The 26787-nt window shown below is 34.2% G+C and overlaps 2 protein-coding genes across 2 annotated transcripts; one reads left to right on the plus strand and one right to left on the minus strand.

Annotated features, from left to right (window-relative positions):
- Positions 1-608: 608 nt before the first annotated feature.
- On the minus strand, positions 609-3862 carry Smp_035250 (hypothetical protein; the record flags this gene model as incomplete). Its single annotated transcript, XM_018793361.1, has 3 exons — positions 3381-3862; positions 2550-2807; positions 609-752 (listed from the first exon to the last, which is right to left on the minus strand). The coding sequence occupies exons 1-3, from the start codon at positions 3795-3797 to the stop codon at positions 609-611; spliced, it is 819 nt and encodes a 272-aa protein (XP_018647882.1). The 5' UTR covers positions 3798-3862.
- Positions 3863-14805: 10943 nt separating this feature from the next.
- Smp_035220 (putative kif-3) lies at positions 14806-26787 on the plus strand (the record flags this gene model as incomplete). Its single annotated transcript, XM_018793362.1, has 11 exons — positions 14806-14982; positions 16135-16214; positions 16255-16324; positions 16357-16449; positions 16790-16922; positions 18254-18460; positions 19334-19488; positions 21563-21868; positions 22889-23136; positions 26422-26625; positions 26679-26787. The coding sequence occupies 11 exons, from the start codon at positions 14806-14808 to the stop codon at positions 26785-26787; spliced, it is 1782 nt and encodes a 593-aa protein (XP_018647883.1).

A 26787-nucleotide genomic window follows, 5' to 3' on the forward strand; every position in this document is an offset into this window, starting at 1 on the left:
AAATAATGTTTAGTCGGGTTTGTACGTTGACGTCCAAAAGTTGATGCAAATATGAATTGTACAACAAAGAACTGTAACACATCATAAATAGAAAAGCTATCCACTAAAGCGGAATTCTTAGTCTTTTCAATCCATGGCTTTATAGAGAACTTATACAACCTACTGCTGTCCGTTTCTTGCAATTTGACAGGCTAACAATATAAAACAAGGAGAAATTTAATAACTTGATGATCTACGGAGAAAAATCTTATGCTTTGAAGAATATTGTTGAATATTCAAATGTAGATAAAACGGGATTTCTACGTACTAAAAGTACACATGATGCATTTTATTCAATGTATATAGAAAAATATTGTTTTACAAAGATTATAATCATACGTTCATTAACCATACCAATGATGGTACTTTGTGTATAGAATTCAATAATTATAAAATATACTTTAATTATTTACTCATTCGGTTACATTCAGAAGTACTGTTTATGTTAGGAATTATTGTTAAATAAATATTTTTATAGTTCTGTTTAAATTTTGTATCCTCAAAAATTGAAAAGGATAAAATTCAAAAAAGTTATCAAGCTTGTACAAGGTATTCACATACATAGTTATTTACATTGACCTCTTCACACCACCATGATTTGTCTTTTTATACTGCTTATTGATTGGCTTAATTGAATTTAAAATAATTTTACGCGCTTGTTCGTTTACTATATTCTTTATTTGCGGTGTCATAAATAATGGCCATACATCAGTCTAGAGATATGGGAAATAAAAAAAAATATTCAGTTTATAAGACTACTGGTCTCTTTTCGTATTGAAACTCAATAAGAATAACTTTAGATTGTTATAAGAAATAGAATTTAGTCAATAAATACATTTCATCCATGGGATTGTAGACTGATTGATTAGCTAAGCGAGTCCAAACAGATCATACGTTGCTATGACTTCAGAGAGATCACATACTGTTTTGGGGCTGCACGATACGTAAGAGCTTCAAGTATACGTAGGCTTTGTTAATGAGTGAAAGTTATTCACCTAGCTGAGATCACGGAGCACAAGTCTCAGTCTGAATCAGTCCAGTGTCCATCATTTTTAAACAGTGTGATTTAGTCTTTCTTTTAAAGCGATTTGACCATTTATACTTCTAATATCTGTTAGGCCAAGCTTTAAGAAGTATATACTGTGATTGAATAGCATTAAAGATTATAACAGAAATACTATTCCTTTTTCCAAAGTAAATTTCGTCTAGTGAGAAGTTTTCAACGCATCACTCAGTAGTAATGCAGTTTGTTCACTTATCTTTTACAAGTCTAATTAGTCATAAATTAGCTTTACATAATGAACTGTTAAGTACGATGACTTGGATCCAAATTAATAAAAACCCATGGCCTCCTTAATGTGATTCTTATTTTCTTCATTTCTAAGCTAACTTGCATCTAACAATCATAGCTTAATACCACAGAGGTTTCGTCTATAAACTCTAATCTAGTTAGTCATATGTTTGAATCATAGGTGATAAGAAAAGTTGAGATTAATTTAATTAAACACTGATTGCCCAACTTTTGAGTTGAAAGGAATACATCACTTTAAGTAGAGTAATTGCCTAAAGAGAATGTGTATGCCTAATTTATTACTCTTGCTGGTAGTCTATTGATGATTATCACTCCTAAGAATTTTGTCTGCTCCAGATATATATAGATTTTCGTTTAAAATAATTACATTTGATGGATATGAAGTTCAACATGAACTCCCTGTCTTGCTATCGCAGAACGCAAAGCATTTAAATGCAATTGTCCCGAGGAATAGCAGGGAGGACCTGAACATTCTTTAATTAGGTGTTTGATGAAAATATTTACGTCAGAGTTTTGAAGGGGGTGGTTGTTATCTACTGATACTACCATGTGATTATCTTGCAACACTACTTACTGAATGTATTCAAGAAATAAGCACCTGTGGGTTATGAATCAGTGACTAAATGAAATCATATTTGACGTGTAGAATAACTACACCGATTTCATCTCCGTACACTGCTACAGAACAAATGTTTGTAGTTTTAGGTCAAACTGACAATGGTGAAATGATCATTGAAAGCTGGAAGGCTCTGTACAACTTCTTTGTTCTAGTATGAGACTGCTCAAGAACATTTATATATTCTCTGACATTTCCACAGGGACAAAATAAATTGTTTTTTCCACAGACATAATATGATTTTTAGCTGCTCCTTTTCATCAGTCATTTATTATATTTCACTTCATAACAGTGACTCAATTTAGCTTCCTGAGAAATAAGACTATCAACTACGACGTCGACTGATATATTGTCTTTTTTAGGTTTCTAGAATTCCCCTTATATATATATATATATATCAGATATCTTTTGGATCGTTTTATAATATTTTATGAATCTTTTACTTGAAAATTTGATTTTCGCAAGTTTCGAACTGAAATATTCATACAAATATCAATGTAGTTGTAGTTATGTATATTCTTTTGAAAAAAGACAGTCAAATTTCTATCAGATCATGTTGAAAGTTAAAGTAAAATTACTTACTGTGTTTTGATATAAACTGCATTTATTAGTTGGTTTATACTTCGACTTTAGCGATCGCTTTATTGGTTTGAATCCAAAATCTGTATGAAGCTTCGGACTAGCGATAATTATTAACAATTGTTCATTCATTCTAATATTCTCATGATCCAGTGGAATATATTTGAGAGAGGCTTTCATATCATGAATTAAATTTCCTGAACAACAGCTTACACTTTCGAACCATCTGTGATAATTCATTTCGACAGGTAGATCAATTACCTGAAAAAAATAGAGACAGTATTATTTATTTAAGTTGATAGAGAATATTGTAGATATATGACATTCATTTAGTTTCATTTTTACATTCAAATAAAAAAACGTACTACTGGTTTTGAATAAGTAGCTCAATTTCAGTGTAAATGCATACTAGACTGGTAACAATACTTTAGGAAAAACTAGACCAGAGAAGGCAAAGTAGCCACTAATAATCGCGAAATGAAAAAATTGTTTTCTAATTACAATTTCTAGCAAATACCTTGAAGACTTCTTCGTATTTGATGCATATACTATCACTTCTTCAGTAAGACAATTTACTGTCAATCAACCTCTGCTGTGTTATCTTTCCCTAATTCATCGTCAACTTAATATATTAAGAAACATGACATTTTATGGCATTTCAAAGCGATTGGACGTAAATCAGTTTCAAAGTTGGTTTAAAAAAATATAATTGGCTAACGGAGAGCTCAAAATCACTTGGTTATTAGCGTGAAAAGTTGCCAACCTGATCAGAGTTCCAGACTGTATTTAAAGGATTTTGTTTGGATTAAGTCAAACAAAATTAACTCTGCTTACGTCCCACTGAATATTGAAACCGGCATCTAATAAATCTTTAAACAAAGATCTCATTTCAATAGCAGATTGTTCACATTGTTCATCATTGAATCTACCAATCCAATTTTGAAGTTTCTTGATAATCAGTAATTTCCCTTCTGCTTTTTCAAGATTCTTTAAAGCGTGTCCAAAGAATTCTTTCTTCAGACCAACACATTCATATATAATGATCTTATCATATACATTTAACTTTAATGTTTTCAGGTCATTCGAATGATGACTTTGATATTTATTGTTTGCCAAATACTTTGATATATTCTCTTTACTAGAATCTAATGAAATTCTTTCAATAAAACATACAGAATCCGTTTCATTTAACTCTCCATAAAAGTAAATAATCTCAACAATTTCCCTAGCGTATGCTTGCCAAGATCCCATTATTAATATTTCTCATAAGTAAAATGAATTCCTTTCTAATTCAAAGTATAAAAAGAATTTAGTTCGAGAATATTGTTTATCATCAGCTTGTTAAATATATCTTTATTGATTCAATAATAGTTTAGCTTAGTAAAGCCAATGAGAATTGATTCATATGACAGATTCGATCACGTTATTTTAGTACACTTATTATAATGGGATCTGTTTGTTTTCTTGAAAAATAGTCTAATAAACCGAAAAGTTTAGTTTTTTAGTACAAATATCTAATATTACAAAATGTTAGAATAAGAAAGCCAATAACCTTTTCTTTACGGATTCACAATGTTGAGAGACGAGAAACAAAGTAGGAACAAACCTGGAGTCAGGAAAGATTTAAGATCAGTCGTCGTAATAAACCACTTTATTTTAGCCATGATGATCATCGATGGGCAGGAGAAACAGTCTACAAATCGAGAATGTCTCGAACGATCTAATTACTAATTTGAGATGTGACAATCAATCCAAGTAAAAGGATAGTGCTAAACGTCATTTAAAAATAAAACAAAACAATTGAGAGTATTTTGAAACTAATGGAGTTGTGAGTAAGTAATTTAAATATGATGCTTTCGTAAACACTATAATTATATTACATTTGTTATTTTCATACTCAATGGTCAAAGATAAACAAATCAAATAAGAACTAGAACACAAATTTTCCTGAGTATGTATTTTGTACCTGTTTGCGTATAGCCAGAAGGTACTTTGTGTACTAGAGGAGCATGAAGAGTATAGAGAGTGAGAAGGGCTGGAAAAGAGAATGAAAGTAGAAAAGATGAATCGATGATCTAGCTGCAGGGATAGTTAAAATAGACTTACTTTGTACTCGATTTTCACTATTATAAGCATTTCTTCAAATAATTCTCATAATTTGTGTAATGACCATCACTGACTGTGAAATTGTTGTCTAAAAAACATATTATTTGATATTCCTTCCGTTTTTTTCGAATCCCCCATAACATGGCACTTTGATTATCGCTTACAAATACACTGTTGCACACATGTGCTTCTTGTTTTTAATTACCCACTGTTACGATAACAGATTTCTAATATGTCAGCTGTCTAGGTTTACAGATCATAGTAATATCCTTATTACATGCTTTATCTGGATATACGTCTTGGACCATATTAATTATAGTTGGAATTACTAACTATTTATAATTGTGGATCACATGATCATGAGAAACTCGAATATGCATATTCCTGATAACTTAAGCAACGCCCCGTATATTTTTGTGTATATAATTTATATTGGATATATTAACACACTAATTTTCTCTCTTAATAACTTTTTCATTATTTTTGAGATTGATATTTTTTGATCCACCACACTGCAACCGCACATTATTTACTGTTAAGTTTATCTTACATTGTCCCTACTCACTCTCCTTCCACTCCTTTGCTTACTGCTTTATACTACTTATTTATATTCAGTAAGCAGTTGTATCCTTAACGATTTCCACATTTACATTGTAACGCAAGTTGTACTGTAACATTCGGAAACGTTCACATATATTTATGATGTTTATTGTACTTATCATTGTATTTGTCATTATAATCACTGTACTTTGATTACTGTAACGGTTATCCACAGTTGTGTATTTGTTTAAACGTAACAGTTTCCATATCGTTTGCTCCTGGTTCGAGTTTCGATTGCCCATAAACTGTTGCCCAATTTCGACACAGCTATCGGCTGTCTTAGTACTATCGAAGCCTTTGCTATTTTCATTCTTGAACGACGCGTTTATGCAAACGATTGTTAGAGCTAACTCCAAACTCTTTAATTCAAGTGAGAAAAGCGAGAGAGACTAACGAGTCATTGGGATCTCGATCTGGGGACGTATCCCCAGCAGCCTCGTCAAGGCGTCGGTATACCAATGCACATTTGAGCGAAGAGGTGCAACTCAAAGCACAAGCGGATAGTATCAAGTCACTATTTATGACAGCCAGTTTACCGGAGATAGAGGTCATGAAATCTGATGGAAGTCCTTTGAAATTTTGGACGTTCATAAAAGGATTCAAGGCTAACATAGCCGACAGAGTAGGTGATGATACTCAGAGATTAATGTATCTGATACATTATTGTGAAGGCCCAGCTAAGGGTGCTATAGAACACTGTGTTTTATTACCAGAAGAAGAAGGTCATACTGAAGCAATTAACATTCTACACAAACAGTTCAGCAGACCACATGACATCGTAGAAGCATTCTTAACAGAATTGTTAATTGGAACACCAACAAATCAAGACGATGTAACGGGACTACAGAAACTAACGAGACTCATGACCAACTGTAAGTTAGCCTTGACACAGATGGGCAGAAATGCCGATCTGAATTGTTCGACCAATATAAAACGAATAGTGAAACGATTAACACGAGGCACACAGTTTAAATGGGCGGAAGCCGCAGACGATATTTTAAGAAGGGGACTAGAACCTAATTTTGATGATTTGTTGCAATTCTTAGAAAAGAAAGTGACCATCGCCACGAACACTTACGGACAGTTAGCAAGTGGAAGCTACAAAGCTCAATCGACATCGAACAACCGGTCTGCTTCTATTAGAGCTAAGATCCATACATTGTCGAGTAAAGGAAAAGTTTATTGTGTAATTTGTTCTGATACCCACGAAGTCGTATCTTGCCCACAACTGCTAGCAGTAAATCACAACGAAAGGTTAGAATTATTGAAGAAGTTTAAGCTTTGCTTTAGTTGTTTAAAACCCAATCATCGAGCAAAGGACTGCCGACAACCCATGTTGCGTGAAATCGATGGATGCAAGCGACGTCATCATAGAATTCTTCACAACACAGAACATGACGCTAAACAAGCATGCTGTAATTCTACTTATTCTACTGGAACGTATTTGGGATTTGTACCAGTCAGGTTACATGGTCCCACAGGACATGTGGATACCTATGCATTGTTGGATAATGGCTCAGACTCGACACTACTGCTTAGTGATGTGGCAAAACAGATAGGAATTTCAGGTACAGTGACAAGATTAAACATATCTTCTGGAATTGGAGCGTCATCTCAGAACGCTGAACTTACCAATATCGAAATTGAATCTTTAGATAAAACTAACGGAATAAAAATCGAAGGTGCATATACTATAGATAACCTACCTATTAAAAGGGCAGAAATCCCACCAACAAACTTCCAAGAAGGATGGAAACACTTGAATGGTGTACAGCTACTCACCATAACCTGTGACAAGGTCGGTTTGTTACTTGGTGTCAACGTTCCAGAGGCTCACTGGGTCATCGATCAGCGTATCGAAAACCTAGACAGTCCTTCACCTCACTAACTATGTTGGGATGGGCTTTATTTGGACCGACGGGTCAACTTAATAAAACTTCAGCCTTCATAAACTGTTTAGAAGCAAAAAATTCCTTCGAGGGGGATATTCTCAAATTATTTGAACATAAATTCTCTGAAAATAAGTACTCTGATAAGGTTGCCATGTCCCTATGTGATAAGACCATTATGGAAATTACTGACAAACAAACAGTATTGCTCGATGGACATTATCAAGTGCCGATACCCTGGAAAATGGATTGGCATTCACTTCCAAGGAATAAGCTCGAAATAGAAAAACGATTCATTTACCTACACAAAATGTTACTAAAAGACGAACAGCTTCGGAAACAGTATAATATTATATTAGCTACCCACGAAAGTAAGGGATATTCGTCTCGAGTAACACAAGAGGAAAGGTATTTTATTCCATATCATCCCGTGTTTAACCCTAAAAAACCAGGTAAAGTTCAGATAGTCTTTGGTTGTGCTGCTAAGTTGCAAAACAGGTCTCTAAATGATTGTATACATTCTGGACCAGATCTTACAAACGACCTAATGAGAGTTTTGCTTAGATCCATAAAGCATAAAATTGGACTGACAGCAGACATCGAAGAAATGTTCCTCCAGGTACATCTACTTGAAAAAGATACAATGGCCTTCAGCTTTTTATGGTATCCCGATGGTAATCTTGACTCTTCTTCTGAGGTCTATGAGTTGCATGTACACCTTTTCGGGGCTACGTCCTCACCGTTTTACGCTACTTATGCTTTAAGACGTACAGCTGCAGACCACTGAGATTTGTTTGATGAAAAAACACAGTCCACCTTACACGAAAATTTTTATGTAGACGATTGTCTTGTCTCAGTAGAGACAATATCTGAAGCCGCGGAGTTAGCAATTAACCTAATAAGGCTCGTAGCGCGTGGAGGTTTCCGTTTACATAATTGGGTTATTAACGTAAATGAAGCGCTGAATGACGTCCCTATAGGCGATAGGTCAAACAATTTGGTTCGTATACCAGGTTCAACAGAACGTACACAGAGAACTTTAGGACATTGTTGGCACACGCAATCCGATTGTTTTGCATTTGACGTAAGTCTCCCTGAACGCTCAATCACTAAGAGAGGCATTCTATCATGTGCATTATCGTTATATGATCCGCTTGGATTTTTAACGCCTTTATAACTTACCCCTAAACGAATTCTGCGACAACTATGTCGTAAAAACTATGGGTGGGATGAGATGATAGATGAGGAGTCACGATTGATTTGGGAAAGTCAGTTAGAAGCAGTTGCAGGTGTCAGAGACCTAATGATACCACAAAGTCTCAATATTAAGTCGTACGATAAAGGACAGATTCATTTACATCTGTTTTCGGATGCTTCAGAAAGCTGTTATGGAGCCGTAGCCTATATGAGATTACAATACGATGCAAGTCTAGAATAGCACCTCTAGAATTTGTCAGTGTTCCTCGCCTTGAACTACAAGCCGCAGTACTGGCAGTGAAGTTGATGAGGCAAATAGTAGAAGAAATAAAGCTAAAGGACATGACTGAAATCTACTTCTGGACTGATTCTATGACAGTATTAAATTACATACTTAATACGACGTCACGTTTCAAGACATACGTTGCTAATGGAATTAACTTTATTCACGAGCGAACTAGGCCATCTCAATGGAAGTATGTACCATCATCCATCAATCCTGTTGATCTAGCTTCCAGAGGAAATGTAAGTATGCCCATAACTGTATTGAAGCTTGGCTTTCAGGTCCCGAGTTTCTAACGACTGAGAAGGATAAATGGCCTGAGTATAGACGAGAAGAAATATTAAAACTCTCAGTCGAGCTAGAGTTAAAGAACGCCACAACCTTGGACACTATGACTACAGTTTTTCCCCTTGATAAATTTATATCCTATTTTTCCTCATGGATTAAACTCAAACAAGGCACAGCTTGGCTCATCAGATTCAAACGTTACCTCTACAATAAAACGATCGTAAGGGGACCCCTTGCGCTTAACGAATTGGATAATGCCGAAAGAGACTTATTAAAATACGTAAAAGAGCAAGAATTTGCGGAAATTAGACAATGGATGAAACGACACAAGCATTCTGATAACATTCTGTCCAAAAATCATGTAATTAATAAGTTACGTCCAACCGTGATTGACAACCTTATTCGCGTAGGAGGACGTTTGAACCGTAGTGATCTCCCGTTAGAGCAGAAACATCCGATTATTCTATCCAGAAAACACCTTATAACGGAGCTTATCGTTCGTCACTACCATCAAGCTGAGGGACACATGGAGGTGTACTACACTCTAGCCGCCTTGCGCAAAAGGTTTGGGATCTTAAAGGGTACTATTGCAGTTAAGAGGACCATACATAAATGTAAAGGCTGCCGTATTAGATCAGGCAAGCCTATGACACCACTGATGGGTGACTTACCACCTACACGGATGACATCCGACTTCCCGTTCGCAACGACAGGAGTAGACTATTTCGGCTCAATCATGATTAAAGAGAGACGCAAACCTCGAAAGTGTTACGGTTGCTTATTTACGTGCTTTAACACCCTGTCAGTTCATATAGAAGTTTCTTGCGCATTATCAATCGATTCCTTTCTAATGACGTTGTCTCGCTTCTCAAATGACAGGGGGGCGCCAAAGAACATATATAGTGATAGAGGAACCACATTCGTTGGATTAGAGAAAGAGATACAACTTCTATTACCAGACTTTAAAGATAGTAGAGTAGCTAAGGAAATGATTCGTCGGAATATAGAGTGGTACTACAACATCCCTTACGCAATTCATCGTGGAGGGATATGGGAAAGATTAATAAGGAGCATACGTAGAATTTTGAGTGCTGTATCTGGCGAGCAAACTATGTCTTCCACATTTAAGAAGAAGCACGAAATAGGATGGACAGGTTGGATGCAGTTGGATGACAGATGACCCTGCCCTTCTATCTCATACACACCAACAAATGTAGAATAAGACCACTAGTGTATCAGTAGCCTATGCTTCAGTAGGTTTCAACCTACAAAAAGGAAAAAGCAAGGTCCTGAACTAGAACACACTTGATGTAGAAACTCTGAAAGCAAGGTGAAAACTTTCACATACCTTGGTAGCATCATCAAGCAACGAGAAATATCCGATGTATACGTAATGGAAAGGACTGACAAAACATTGATAGCATTCTTGTACTTCAAGAACAAATGGAACTGAAAACGACTGTCAACCAACATCAAAGCCAGAATCTTCAATACCAACGTCAAGGCGGTTCTACTGTACGGAGTTGAAACTTGGAGAACTACCACAATCATCATCAAATAAGTACGAGTTTTTATGAACAATTGTCTAAGTAACATACCGAACGTCCGTTGACTGGATACCATCACCAATAGCCTCACGTAAAGGAGATCGAACTAGCCCCCATCTATAGAGAAAAGTAGGAAAGGACTTTGGAAGTGGATAGGACATAGATTGCAGAAATCATTAGACTGCATCACTAACTTGGAATCTTGAAGAGGAAACGAAAAGAATTAGACTGAGGAATGCATCGCGTCGGGAATGTGAAGCGGACAATAAACGAATGAATAGTAACTGTAAAGGATTACAAGGGACAGAGCTCCATGGAGAACGCTGGTGAGCGGCCTATGCTCCTTGATGAGGGGTATCAGGAGTAAGCAACATCAAACGACTCAGATTTTTCGGTCTTCAAAGTTTTGTAGTTGTAAATAAATTTCAAAAGTGGATAATCTTGTAGATTTTTACCATTAGTGCTTACCTCATTGAACATATCCCATTTATCCCCACTAGATCACGATTGGGTGCGCTTTAGTATTCATTACTCCCAACAACTAGTTAGCCTGGATAATCTGTTCTTCAATGCATTGACTGTCTTACAGATTTATCTCAAAACCCCTTCAATACTGAATTCTGGTTTGACTAGCTCCAAGGTCTATGATTTTAAGGATGTAACGGACAACGGCGTTGTTGAAAACTAAACATCCGTAGCGTCTTTCATATTATTAAATGAAAAGGATGGTATGGTATATAATTATGGTTACAATGAAAATGTGTCATTGTGTTGCCATACTAGATTATTGCTTATGTGTTAATCCGAGTTATGTGTTGCAAACTGTGTTTAGGTTGTAGTGAATCAATGTTGTTAAACATTGCGTGGGTTCACACATAAAACCTCGGGAAAACGAAATGCAATCTTCCAAGTTCATAAACCATTATTGCCTCTAGGTCACTATGAATGATATGTGGTAGCAGTACAGCACATCTCGTCCTCTTGTGTTTTCCCTAAATAAGGAGAATAATGCATTTCGTAAGTTGTCACGATTTAAGACCAGCTATTTGACGACATTGTTTGAATAAAATAAATAGTCTTATAAGTTCTCGACATTTATGTTGACCTGATTAAGTTTACTGGATACACCTTGGCTGAAATGGCGTGAGTCGCAAACAACTTCCGATGTTTCCACGGACTTTACGTATTGTCGCGGTATTTGTTAATATCACTAGAACCAAGCAGTTGCGTTAAGTTACACAGCAGGACTTCATAACTTACGTTCAGAACAACTATTTAGATCATTTCTATTGAAAATGATGGAATGATGGAATAACAGTATTATCGAAGAGATAACTTATTGAAAAGTAACGGCAAGACTATGATTTATAGACAAACCAACGAAAATAAAGATGGCAATCCTTGGGTTCTGACACCAAATTCGTTTCATTAAGTGCTTAAATAGCATTTTGGCAATACAGATTATTCCATTTTAGGATCGAAACCTCGATTCTAATTCTGAACCCTAACTTCCTATACTAAATCGTAATCCCAATACCTCACACGAATTTACAAACTGCTTTTGAACCTAATAGATAGATGAATTTTCTCAAGACCACGAAAGAGACGATTGAACGTCATCCATAAATTATGGTCTAACCCTTCATCACTTCTACTGACCGAATTTGCCACCCACTTTTAGATATTAAACACCCCTTCACCGTTGATCTAACGCTCATCGTTATGACAATGTTGTCAGATGGCATAGAGTCTCAGAAAGGATGATTGTGTTTTTATTGTATGTAAGCACAGTGAAACTCCATTATCACCAAAAATCTTCATGTTGTGCAAGAACTGCTTAACAATTGATATGGAATTGTAAATGAATTATTTGCGGCCTTAGTCAGGTGCATATCACTCAGATGAACGGATTTCAGACTTCATGAAACCCGAAGACGCATAATTTATCCAGAATTTTTGTTCTTCGGTATGAAACTTGGTAATGAGAACACAATTAAACCTAAGTTCATAACCAGTGTTCCGTAATGGCTCTTATGATCAAGTTTTGGCATTGATTTACATATATACACAGTATGAATTTTATACAAGGAACCACAACGCATTTTTCCATTGAATTGTGCTTGAGAAGAAAGGTTGCATATTTTATTCATTTCAACTTTATAGATAATCCATGATAAAATTTATTTCGGTTGCTGATGTGATGCTCCGAATATGGAACTAAGCAATCAACATTCAACGAATAGTTTATTATACGTAATCTTTGTCACAAGATATAATTTTGTTACCATAAATTATGGTTGCAAAGAAGGGACTTGTACAAATCACGACTTTGGTATTTGTTGTCTGCACACAACTTTGATACCTAGTGAACCAATGTTTCGAATGGAAGTAATTTATAAAAAGATGTCCTGGAGTCTATTGTTGTCGAATCTGTTAATATAGTGTTTTACGGAAAAACAGAATTCCTATTTGTCTTTTGAACACCTTCATCATATAACTAGTAAGTTTCCCAATGTCCTTGGAGGTATATCAATCCCCATGTTTGTGGGACATTCTGTTGTTATTAGGACGAATACATGGAATTTCGAATCCAAACTGCTTCAGTCGTCCAGGGAAATCAGCAGTCCTGTAGGCAGGCTCATGTGATTCTCATTGCAATCTCCCGCGACGCCCGAGTAACCAACTCTCTAGCAATTTGAAATTTCTCAGTAACCACTACATGTACCTGTAGAAAATCTTAACGTGCACTAGAAACAACACAAAAATACTTCCAACGTCCACTACTATTTCTTTTACTTAGACGATGAATGTAATGAGTGTACTCCATTTGTATTTGCGAAATCCTATTTCAATTACTCGTTAAGAGATTTTAGAGCTACATTCGATCTCTGCTAACTGGAGCAACTTTGTTTGAGCAATCGTTATGTCATAATGAATTACAGGTACGCAGTAGTCGTATCAGAACTGGTTGATACAATAATGCTTCCATCAGTCATTGGGAACAGCGAAACAATTCAAAAATTCCATTTAGCTACAGGAAATAAGCAACGAAAATAAATTGAAGTGATACATCAATTAGGAAATGGTTACTTCGGCTGCTTGGCTGGACAAACAAAGATATATTGGTCACTGACCGTAAAGACTTGAAAACCAATGTCCATTGGTTTACAACAGATGCTTTGCGCTTCAGGACACTTCAGTCAATAAATAGAGCATTTAACTACGCAGATGTTTGGACCTTCATGACTTTACTCCCGGTGTTCTCACGAACTAAACTTGATTACTCTATACAAGTGCTCGGCTGTTGTATAGCGAAAGACCAGATATATTTAACCTATTCCATTAACTTACCCTAACTGTCAAGTAGAAAGGTTATAAATGACTTATGATCTGATATTTGACATGCTCCCATGTTTTCGCCTAGAAACAAGATTTTCAATTATACACCAAAAAATTCATAACCTTAGAACCAAGTACATCTTAGCTGACTGATTTCTTTCCCATTGTGCCATCAAGCAGTAAAACTCTTAACCCCAACAAGTGATTGAAGTTCCATCTGTCAACACATTAAAAAGAAAACTGAATCATTTGGGAAGCCTCAACCTTCTGGACTATTAAATAGAGTTCACTTCATGCCTGTCTCAATCTGAGAAATAATCGGATCAGTCGAAGTTATTATTTGCATTTCATCTGAGCGAAGTTGTGTTGATACGTTTACTGCAAATAAACTTCCAAGGTTAATTGTATCTTTTGCGATAAGACATAAAAACTCAACACATTTTTTTAATTCTTATCACAGTAGGCGATAAATCTCACGGTTGGTTGTTACCACGGTACCGTATACACCGCGTGATACGATGGCTCAAGTAACAAAACTCATCTTTGATCAACAACTTGAATAGACTAAGTTCGATGCTTCAGAATCAGTGAAGGTAGTGGTGAGATGTAGACCACTGAATGAAAAAGAGGCTTCAGCTGGTCACAAAAAGTTAGGACCCTTGAACTCTTAAACCCTCAGGTGTGTGTTTATTGATTGTTCGAATGGGACTGTCGAAGTTCGTAATCCAAATGCCAAACCGAATGATGATCCAAAAAGATTCAGATTTGACGCTGTTTATGACGAAAAGTAAAGGGTTTTTAAAAACTTATTTTAGAAAGTTCGAAACAAAAAGATTTATATGATGAAACTTTTCGGGACCTAATTAATAGTGTTTTAGATGGCTTCAACGGAACCATATTTGCCTACGGACAAACCGGAACGGGAAAAACCTTTACTGTTCAGGGTATGGCTTGCAAGCTGACTCAAATATTTAACAGGCCTTCAGGATGACCCGGAATTACGAGGTGTAATGCCAAACTCATTCGTTCATATATTTGACCATATATCGAGGTCTATGGATGCTCAATATCTTGTACGAGCGAGTTACTTGGAAATTTACAAAGAAGAGATTCGTGATTTACTTCGCAGAGATCAATCAAAGCACTTAGAAATCAGAGAAAAACCAGACAGTGGAATATTTGTAAAAGTAAGCACATTTCAGCAAGCAGCTTTATTCATTCTAGTTGTTGGAATATAAGTCTCTCTTCAACGTTCTTTTAATTTCGTAAGACGCCGTTCTCAATGAATTTTTGCCAAGATGATCAAATTATTTTAGAATATAAGAGGCTTGTAATAATATAGTGTACTGATAAAAAAATAAAGCGATAATTCTTTGTGTCTGTATCAACTTGCACCTAAATGTAATTGCTTACGCGAACTCTCTACGTTAGCAGGTGATTAATGCTACTGATTTTGAAAAACTAAAGCAATTCAAACCAATCGGCTAAACTCACCGAAATGAATTACGCAGTCAGTTTTAGTCTCATTTTGAAAGAGAACTTTATTAGTCATGTCAATTACTTGTCATCACAAACTAGAACTTACTAGTATTCAACTTACAAATATATGATGGTTAGCTGAATTACCTAATCAAAGGGAAAGGGACGACGGAGTTTTGTGTAACTATTCCTGTCTCACAACGTAGTAACCTGCACAAGATATCGCTTTTTGAACAATTCCTTTTGTCACAAGTATAAAAAACTGTCTGATAATACAGATTACAGGTGAATTTCCCTTTCATTTGAATTCAACTCTCATTGGCGTTCATTATATGTTTATAAACATTTAGTAGGTTTTTTTCGTCATGTTTTAAATCCTTCTTGCATCCAGATGCTACAGGTACTTACTTAGTATAATGTCTTTATGCAGATAAGAGTGATTGTCGAAATTACAAAAATCAAATTGAGATAACAACGGTCAGTAGTGGCAAGAATGATGTGGGTAAATAAAATCAGTCCCACGAAAGCCGTGTTGTTTTCCAGCTAAATCCAAGTGTTTTGCCCAACTTTTTATGAACAATTAGCTAATTATATCGATGGAAATATAAATTAGCTTTACAACTAGCATTTTTCAAAATCATTGTGGGCTTGTAGTAGCTTATCAGTCCCACGATCTATTTCTTGTCCCATAGTTGCATCATTTATTTCGGATTTCTGTGGTAATTAGTAATATAGTATGTCAGTCTTTCAGATATATTGAGTAACATGCTGATTACAAGTTTTCATTGAGAATGTGATGTTCTGGCCTTTTTCTAAAGTAATTTGATTTGATATTGCCTTGTTTTATTTCTTGTGATCAGGACTTGTCCTCTGTTCTAACCAAAAGTATAGATGAAATCCAGAAGGTTATGAAGATTGGATACCAAAATCGTGCAGTCGGGTAAGTAATTATTTATATTTCAGACTACATAGCATTTTAGAGCCACTAATATGAATGAACACAGTTCGCGGTCCCATGCTATTTTTATTGTAACCGTTGAAAGTTGCAAGGTATAGTAAGCCCTCTCATGAAATAGTTATAGACTGGGGAAGATGGAGAAAAACATATACGAGTTGGCAAGTTAAACCTCGTCGATTTGGCAGGTAGCGAACGCCAGTCCAAAACCTTATCAGAGGTATGTCCAAACGAATGATTCAATAAACATTTAATTCAATTTTCTGTCTGTTCACTTTCTATTTTTCCAATAGTTCGTACTTGAGAACTATAAATAACAGGACAGTAAAGTTTTGACCCACCAATAATATGGTCTTACCATAAAAAGTCCTAATATCGTTTGGTATTAGCTTAATATGTTCCCATTGTTACAACTAGTAAATTAACATCTTTGGCGTGTAAACAAATGTAGTTAAACAGACGTTTTAGTGTCAGTGTAAAAACTCTGTTCATTAAATTAAGTGCTTTGGTCATTTCAGTTTTATGTTCATTTTAAAAGTGATCTTCGATTTATACTTTAGGGGGAACGCTTGAAAGAAGCCACTCAAATCAATTTAAGTCTTTCCACCTTGGGGAATGTGATATCTGCACTGGTCGATGGAAAAAGTGCGCATATACCTTATCGGGACTCAAAACTAACTCGTCTACTCCAAGGTGATAGTTTACCTGTTATCAGTATATTGTGAATTATGAACTGTTTATACATTTTTTTAGTTATGAATCCTATCTGTCCAAGTTTTTCCATACAGTCGCATACAGTAACTAGCACTAGCCGTTAACTTCTGATAAAGTTAATAAAATGTTTGTGCTAACTTTGATGAGTGTAAAAGTACATGAAAATGTTTATTGCAGCAGAAATTATACCACAAGTGCCAATGTCTTATGAGTTGGTAGTCTTGTAGTTTGAGTATTTTACCTTGCAACATACACTTTGTTGATTTGCACTGAGAATCGTCAATGTTTTAGTTGACATCAATGGGTTCAAAATACATGTTCTACTACAATACGAAATGTAATCTAAATTAAGCTATCATTCTGATGAAACCATCTATTTTAAGTTGGAGTGCTCATCTTTCACTAAGTGAGCCTATGAAAGTGAATTAGGATAAAATACTGCCTATCATCAGTTTTGTCATTTTGTCTGTGCTGCCACGAAGAAAACAAGTTAAAACGGTGCACTTTTTTAAATTCATGCCATAAAATACTGATCATTAACATTTACATGTTTTATACAGCAGATATTTAGGCTTAAATAAGGGATAATTCTCCGTAGAATTTCTCAAAGGGTTTGACGTTTAATGTGGATAGTTTGGAGACACCTAATTTTTCGATAAATAAATCAGTTTTAACCTAACTTTTCAACTCTTCCAAGTTGATTTTTCCGATTTTGTGGGTTGTATTTTGTCCCACACCACGATTTGTCATATAAAGTGGAATTTTTCCTTAAAAAGTACCATCACAAAGTACGTCCTGTGTCTCTGTATATTGAATAACAATCAAGGGAATTGATCCCTAAAAATATCTCTTGCTGTAAAGCATTAAAGAATCACTCAGAAGCTTGAATTTGAGCATATTAATAAACGTAGGTTACTTTCTCATAGTTTGCTGTAGAGTGCCTGATTTACATAGAGTTTTTATTCGGGGATTCGCCTGCTCAAAATGCCAATGTATATATTTGCATGATATAAAGCGTAAATAAATTATTTTATATAAATATAACTTGGTTATATCCATGATGTTAGTCATATAAATAGATAGAACCAATTGATGAAAAAATTTACACTTACGCTCTCGTTATGAATAACACAGGAAAACAGTTGAAACAGCACTAGGCGCATAAATTGAAAATCCAGAAATTCCATTAAAATCTGTGATGTCTTGTACCAAAGGTGAAAAGTGACATAAAATAGCTCATGTTAGGTACTGAAATTATGTTGCATATAAGTTTTGATTTCATCTTAATACTATTACTTTTTCCATCTCAGATTCTTTGGGAGGTAATTCAAAAACTATCATGATTGCAAATATTGGACCAGCGACCTACAACTATGAAGAGACCATAAATACACTAAGATACGCTAATCGTGCTAAGAATATTAGGAACAAACCAAAAATAAATGAAGACCCCAAAGATGCCTTGCTGAGAGAATACCAAGAAGAAATCAATAGGCTTAAATCACTTCTGAGGAACTGTGTTGCTGCCATTCCAAAACAATCTCAAAAAAAGAACGGAAAGCAGAGATCCCAACAAAAGCATGTTTTGTCGGATGGTACGTATAATACTTTGTTGCTAAAAACCTTATATTCAAGTTAACTGCTAACTTATTTTTTCAGGTAACTACTGAGAAATCTAAAAAATCAGGAAAAGCTGAAACTAGTTGAATTGGATGTTGTTTCAGTCATTAAATACGTTTGATTATTATATTGGTCTTTGACTTTAGTTTGCGAAATAAAGTTCAACTTGCCTATGTTCATGACTATTTGATTCATCATGAAAGGTTATTTCAGCATTGATAGGTAACAATTTATTGTCACTATCGTTAAACACTCGTCTTCTAAGGATTCACTCGATCATAATACGTTAGAAGACATCAGAGGTGTCTTATTTTCATTAAAAAGGTTTGAATTATTCTGTTGTTGATAATTAGAACTGAATTTCGGTCAACCTTTGCTTTAAAATGTGCATAGTGATATAGCCATTCTGTCAACACTTTTTGCAGTAGATGGATTATAGATGGTATGGGAATCCGAAATGGGTGTTTTCCCCTATTTGGGACTCTTCTGAATATGGCTGGATTCTTTTGTTGATAACTGCACTGAGACTTGACCCTCGTGTATCAATACCGTGGTACAAGTACATCCATTTGAAGAGTCCAAAATAAAACAAAATCTGCACCAAAGATCCTACCCTTAGCGAATTTGTTTTCGTTACACATTTTGTCATATAACGTTTTGTCATTAAAATATTTGAAAGTCTGAGAAATTTGAAAGAGGCCGTTTAAAACCGTACTACTTCCAGATTAAGCAGCATGTAATTTTAGACGGTATTTTATTCTATATATCAGGCTCTGAAACTAACAGTGATGGAGAAGACGATGTGACAAGCATAGAAAACTATATGAAGGAACAGCAAGAAAAACTATTGGCTGAAAAGAATGAAGTCTTAAACGACAATTCACTTGTTGCAGAAGAAAAATCTCGTATGTTGAATGACCTTAAGGTAAAACTTAATATTTTTGAGAATGTTTTTCTTGTATGAAACAAAATTATAACACATATGTAACTCAACCATTTTATGTTGCTACACTTTTAAGGTTAAACGTGACATTGGAGGTGTTGCGATCTCTGAAATGGATGGTCCAGTTGTGTAGCTTTTATTATTCTTTTGAATACGACATGCTGGTTTGCAAATTTAGCCAAGAAATCAGTGAAACGGTTTACTGTTAGTGGGGAAATATTTACTAAGTAAAGCAGTACATCGTATTTTAGTGGTGAAATCAAGCATTCACCTCTGTAGATCATGTACTTCTAGTGATTGTAATATTCTTGTTCTTATGGCATTAGCAAGTCATTTTCTACATTAAGCTATTAATCAGTTGTAGGTCAACTAAGCTACATTGTGAAAATTAAAATAACATGTATAAAAATTAAAGTAGTGGGAAATTTTGTTGATCTACTTTTGATGTAAATCTAGTTCTCATCTGCTCTGTATCTTGCTTATCTCTTGCGTTGAACAACATCAATTCTTCGGCAACGTTCTACCATTCCTATTATACAACATTAAAACTTCAGCACAAAAAATTGGCTCACATCTTAGAGTTTTAGATAAAAAATTAATTAAATAAGGAACAGATCCCGGGTTATCTACAGACAAGATTATTTGTTTATAAAATGATATAAATTTCCAGTTAAACCGTCACTTTCTTTATTCAAATAGTGTAGTACACTAGGTAAACTCTTTTCTCCAATTAAGTTCAGTTGCTCTGAATGGATCAAAAATTTAAATATATTACGTGAGAGTGTACAATTTCTATCCATAGTTTGAGAGCTTGAATTTTACATTAATAAACTATAGTTTTTATAATAAAATCCGTGAATTTTTATAGGCGCCCATAGTTTCCCACTGATTTCATAAATACTATATTAGGTAGCTTACACTATTTCCATAATTAAATGATGTCGATATCTTGAAAATTTTACTAGTTTCTTTACATTTAGTAAAATTATGTACAAACAGATAAATGCACAAGTAAATTCATACTAAGATGATTGGATATAATTTTTTCTTCCATACCTAAAAGGAGAAAGAGATGTGCACTCGTTAGATTTTTAGTGAAGAAAACAAATGGGTAATGCCTGCAATTGTTGATTGATTAGTAATTAGTTATATGAAGAAGGAGTAAACAACAGTTACCAAGGTTGAATAAACTAATGACACAGTTTTCGAGTGAACGGATTCTAAAAAATGGAATAACTGATCAGTGATTAGTGATAGTGTCTTGTTATTGTTATATAAAGCCGTAAACAACATAGTTCAAATAGGTTAACAAAATGTATCTTAGTACAAAATGCATTTTCATCTCCTACACACAATGTATACTAGTTTTTTATATATCTGCCCCAGTGTCTGAGTTGATTTTGATTTCAAAACAGAAGTATCTGATATACAAGTGTATTCGGAAAACCTGACATTTTTTAAAATGATTTCAACATTTGATATTATTTCTAAATTGCATTTATTTTTGCATCAAGTATTCATGCTCACAAATGTGTAGTGTTTTCTATTAAGACGCTAAACCAAACCGCCTATAGTTAAAAAAAGGATAATGGGTAAGATTCAAGTGAAAACTTCACAAGATTTGCCCTTTCTTTTACCTTAATTGTTGTGTAAAAATTCGATCGTTAAAAACTTTGTTAATTTCATATGTTGATAATCTTGGAACTTCGAAAATTCTCTTTTGAATTATATGTTTCTATTCAATTGACAGAATAACAATGCATTTATGGTAGGTGTTACCTTGACTTACATTAGAAACACTACAAACATAATATAAAACAAGAATGTTGTGTTAACTTGAACATAGCCCTACACATCATAGATTAATTGTTGGTGGTAACCTTGAAACATGGGAGAAATTTTGTAAACTTTCAGTAATGTTAAATAAACCCAATTTCTAATGCTGATCAACGGGTTATCGATATTTTTTATCAGAATTTACAATTCTATTAAATTCAATAAACTTACCACTTTAGTCTTCACCTTATTTAACCTTGACGAGTGTTATTTACTGTAGATAAAAGAAATAAAACTTCAGGAAGAACAGACAAAAACACAACAATTAGAATCCAAATTAAGAGCTATGGAAAGCAAGTTACTTCGTGGTGATCAATCAATTGTTGAACACACTCGCATGCAAGAAGTAACTTTAGCTCAACAACGGACACAAATGGCTGAGCAAAAACGTCGTGAGCTTGAAATAGTAGCTCGTATGGAGGAAGAAGAAGGGAGTATGGCTAATTTACAAGAAGGTTTTACATCATTAAAACAAGAAGTAGAAGTAAACACTAGAAAGTTAAAAAAATTATTTGAAAAATTACAAGTATGTTTGTTGTGTTTTCATTTTCTATGCTTAAAGTCTTGAAAAAAACTAAATATTTATTAAGAATAATACAGAATACTATATGGTTATCTCTGAGTAAATAAAAACAAAAATAAATTATTCATTTACACACTTGATTTATTTTATAGATAAGCCATAGATGCAATAAAGTTCCACCTATAAACTGAGAAATCCAGTACATTACAATATAGACATGAGTGTCACAATCAATAAGTACATATCTAATTATTACCAAGACAGTTTACTATCATATAATGGATTAAGTAATATTAGTAAAAACAAAAGTAGGAGATTTCTATTATACTTTTTTATCGTTGCTAATTGGTAAGCCTGATATCCACTCACTCGTTTCACTATCCAACTTTTATTTCAGACTTAACTATTAGTAACAATAAAGAAGTATAATAGAAATTTCGTATATGTCTAAATTTAGAATTTATATTTAGCTTAACTCAGTAAACTATGAGTGAAATTAGTTTCAATGCCTAATCGTTCCAGTTTATGAACTATATGTTAACAAAACTGAATTCTTTAACACTTTTCGGCGTTGCGCATTAGTGGAATGAAAATCATCGTTTTAGGGAAGGTCAGGTCTAATATTTGGTATTAATCATGCTAATTTAGTTTTCCGTAAATGACTATAGAATGAGGAGTCCGCTGCATATTCAGATCAAGGTTACGTAGTATTTATATTTGAATTGGTTTATATATAATGTCAAAGCTACCAGTTTTTGCTAAAACGTTATCTGATATGGGACACAAGCGAGTTAGAAAAAACCCTCACATTTATCCAAAAGCAAAAGGTTGGTCTAGCTTCAATTGACTCATGATCTCAACTATATATAAAATTACCAAAATCTCCACAAAACCCACTTCTGTTTATATGATAAAAAAATAACTTTAGAAAAATTAGACTAAAATAACCCATTTATTTATTCATTAATCCAATGGAATCATAATCTTAGTTCACAGTTAATAAAAGATATTTGTACACATTAGGAAATTAAACAGAAGACATCTGATATGCAAGAAAAACATACTGTAGAACGTCAAGAACACGAAAAAATTCAAGATCAATTAACACGTGAAATTAAATTGCAGCTATTAATTCTGGAAAACTTCATACCAATCGAAGAAAAAGAGAAATTAGAGAAACGAATTTATTTTGATGAAGAAACTGAAAGATGGCAACTGAAACCTTTTCTTCAATCTAGTAGTGATGATATAAACATAAATATTCCATTCAAGTAAGCAATCATTTCTTTATATTATATACTTACTTACTTACGCCTGTTACTCCCAATGAATCATAGGCCGCCGACCAGCATTCTCCAACTCACTCTGTCCTGGGCCTTTCTTTATAGTTCTACCCAACTTTTGTTCATTCTTTTCATGTCTGTCCATATTTCTCGGCGTAATATGTTCTTTGGTCTTCCTCTTCTCCTTTGGCCTTCAGGATTCCATGTGAGGGCTCGTCTTGTGACGCAGTTGGGTGATTTCCTTAAAGTGTGTCCTATCCGCTTCCAGCGCTTCTTCTTGATTTCTTCCTCCACTGGAATCTGGTTTGTTCTCTCCCACAGTAACTTGTTGCTGATATTGTCTGGTCAACGGATTCGAAGTATCTTGCGTAGATAACCGTTGATAAACACCTGTATCTTCTGGATGAAGGCTTTCATAGTTCTCCAGGTTTCCGCTAACCAGAAAAACTATTCAAACCATTTCTTTATGTTAGTGGTTTATAATTTGATAGCTTCATATAATTTGTAAATCGCCCATTAACGCTTTTATCATACAACGACACATATTTATAGCTCGTAACCATAAAATTTCAGCTGATTTTTTAAAATATTTTACTTGGTAAAATAGATAGAATATTAGAGATTGAACTATCTTGATATTATTAAATTATAACCGATAATATTATGGGATTTGAGATGAATGATAGTGCTGTATCAAATGCCCTGTAATCTATGATTCGTAAGAAAATACTTCAAGATTGAAATTTTAATCAGTGTGATCATTTTATTGGATGTAACAAGCAGAAATACTGCCTCATTTTGTGTTGTGTCAACCAAAAATAACTCTTCAGTGTTTGGTAAACTGATTAAAATCAGTGGGAGTCACTTGAAGATTTTTTATTTATCCCCTAAGTTTAATTATATTGTTTTGAAAATGTAGAGACTCATTAGTCTCAGAACTATTTCTAGTTTATTCTATGCTTTCTAGTCACACGGTAGCTGAATTTCAAATGTTTTTACCATACTATATGATGCTGATTTATCTATTTTGTAATAACGTGCTTCGTGAGATGGTTGACAAGTTTTTCGGTACAAATATTATTGAGCCAAACCAATAAGCTTTGGTCACTAATGTTCCGAAATTAGAAGTTTGAGTAGATCGTTAACTTTTACATTCTCAGTTTGATGTATTGGTACTTTTTTAATCTATCTGTTCCACGAATCGGTCAGAGTATCATTTGGTACCCATACGTATGAATGTTTTAAAAAAATTCTATCTATAGCTACCTATTATATTGAACGACTTATGATCATTTAAAACGTCTTACTGATTACTCGCTCAAGTCTAACCACCAGTACATCTTATTTGAGTCAGTTGGATTGGGTAGTACCACCTCTATGGTTCCTGTTATACATAGATTCGAAAATCGTTACGTGACGTTAAAATGTTGACTATGATCTGGTAAAAGTTTGTGAAACTAACTCACTTCGTTTGGTTCTTCTCTATAGGTAATGGAGTATTCGCCCTCTGATACAAAATACTGTAGATAACACATTACAGTTTATGCATTAACACTAAACTTGATAATACCACTGGCCACACTAGACCACAATATTAGATACGAGATCCTGCTATTCACAGATATACAATTGAGAACAAGATTATAAACACAGAATAACTGTTTATGAACACAGTTTGGAATCCAGAGTACAGCACAGCGAAATCAATAGTGGAAAGTTTATTATATTATATAGTAAAATGGTGACCAAAAACTAGGATTTCTCAAAGTTCAAGTTTTTTTTAGCTTGACTTATCATCTTTACATAACTGATACAGCAGCAGGGTCGCTTTTTTGTAAACTGTTTTATTAAAATTGTGCTCCATTGATAACTTTTATGGGATATTACTGAGACAGTTAAAAGACTACGTGAATTGTAGCACAACGATAGGTTAACGTGTGGAATCTTGATATCGAAAGACTCGATTTGTCCAAATTATCTTACTATGAAGGAAAACAGTGTAAACAATAGGAATCTATATATTTTTAATTGTGAGTTATCTGAGCATTTGTTAGGCCGTCAAGTTATATTCATTTAGAAAATACGTGCATAAAATGAAGTAGATGGGAAACTCGTAACGCCTTCAAGAACTCACAGGACAGTACAGTTTGTTGTGTTAAACTTTTACTAAAGATTAACGAGAAGAATTGGGAGCCATACTTTAACAGTAGACAAGATGTCTCAAAACAAAATAGGTGTTAACTGGTGGCATGTATGATAAGGGTTGCGTGAAAAAGAGTAAGAAATGCTGTCTTAGGTATAAGCGAGCTAAAACATCATAATAATGTGTCTACGGAAATAAGGATTCGTTTCAGCTAAGCATCTGAGGCATTGGGGTGCTAGTCGAATGGTAAATAAACATGATTGAAATCATGAGTCAACTGAAGCTAAATCTCCACAAAACCCCTTCTGAAAATAAACATGAGTTACTAATGATTATTTAAGTAGTATAGTGTATTATATAAAAGTATGGGTACGAATGGAATGAAGATAGAAATGTAAAGGTGACATGATCGATAGAAGATGAGTGTTGTATTATTGTAATAGATAGATGTGAATGACTAATCATTATTTATCGGAGTTTTTCTTCAACTAGTTTCCGTTTCTCCTACTGAGTTACGTGTATCCAGTTAATCTCTGATTGCTAAGAGGAATTCAAGTGGATCCAGTTTGAAGCAGATTCCTTCGCTCCGTTGGAAAATAATCTGAATCAGTAAGAGTTATAATTATCTTTCCAGGACCTTGTAGTACCTTGCATTTTTGAACTTACAGACCCTACCTAAGGAATATTTACTTTACTTTGCCTTCCTAATAACAAGCAGTATGTAAATTTTAAATAAACGTAAAATTAAATGTTTTCTCACGTAATTCTGAGGTGATAATAATTTAGTGGCTTAATTCTTGAAAACCAAACCATATTCACTGACAATGATATACTGTCTCAAATAAATGGACGGAACTATTCATTTACAATGTAATATAAAATATAGAATTCGCACAAATATTTGATGGTAATCCTGCAGAACTTTCTTTTCGTTGTAAATCTCGTGTCAGAAATGTATCTTCTTGATAACTAATGATCAGACAACAGAAATACAGTTTAGAATGAATGAAACCCACACAAATTATTATTTATTTACTACACTGTACTTCACTATATGCAGTCATGCTATTTACACTTTGATTTTGTCAACGGTATAATGTTAATCAGTCTTTTTGTTGTACTTTGAAAAGTAAACGATCTGTTTGTCGTTATGCACGTATGGTTGCCGACTATGATCCAAACCCTAGATTCCGAAATGAACAGATATTAAGTTTAGATATGGACTTACCTGGACGTACTACACGGGATTATGAACCACCTCAATTGGCTCCACAGGTGGTTGCTGCATTGGAAGCTGCACTACAGGATGAAGAAGATTTAGAATTGGATGGAAGGTATTGAAACTGTTGTATAACACTGATAAACATATAATCTTGCAATTTTTAAGGTTCGCTTTCAAAGTAGCTCTTTTAGGGAAAAAGGATTCAATGTTTTCACTCATGGCTGTTCATTTAAAAGGAGTTAATCATAAGATTTCTCAAAAGGTTAATCTATAA

The sequence above is a fragment of the Schistosoma mansoni genome, chromosome 1 (assembly GCF_000237925.1).
Source record: "Schistosoma mansoni strain Puerto Rico chromosome 1, complete genome".
Classification (NCBI taxonomy): domain Eukaryota; kingdom Metazoa; phylum Platyhelminthes; class Trematoda; order Strigeidida; family Schistosomatidae; genus Schistosoma; species Schistosoma mansoni.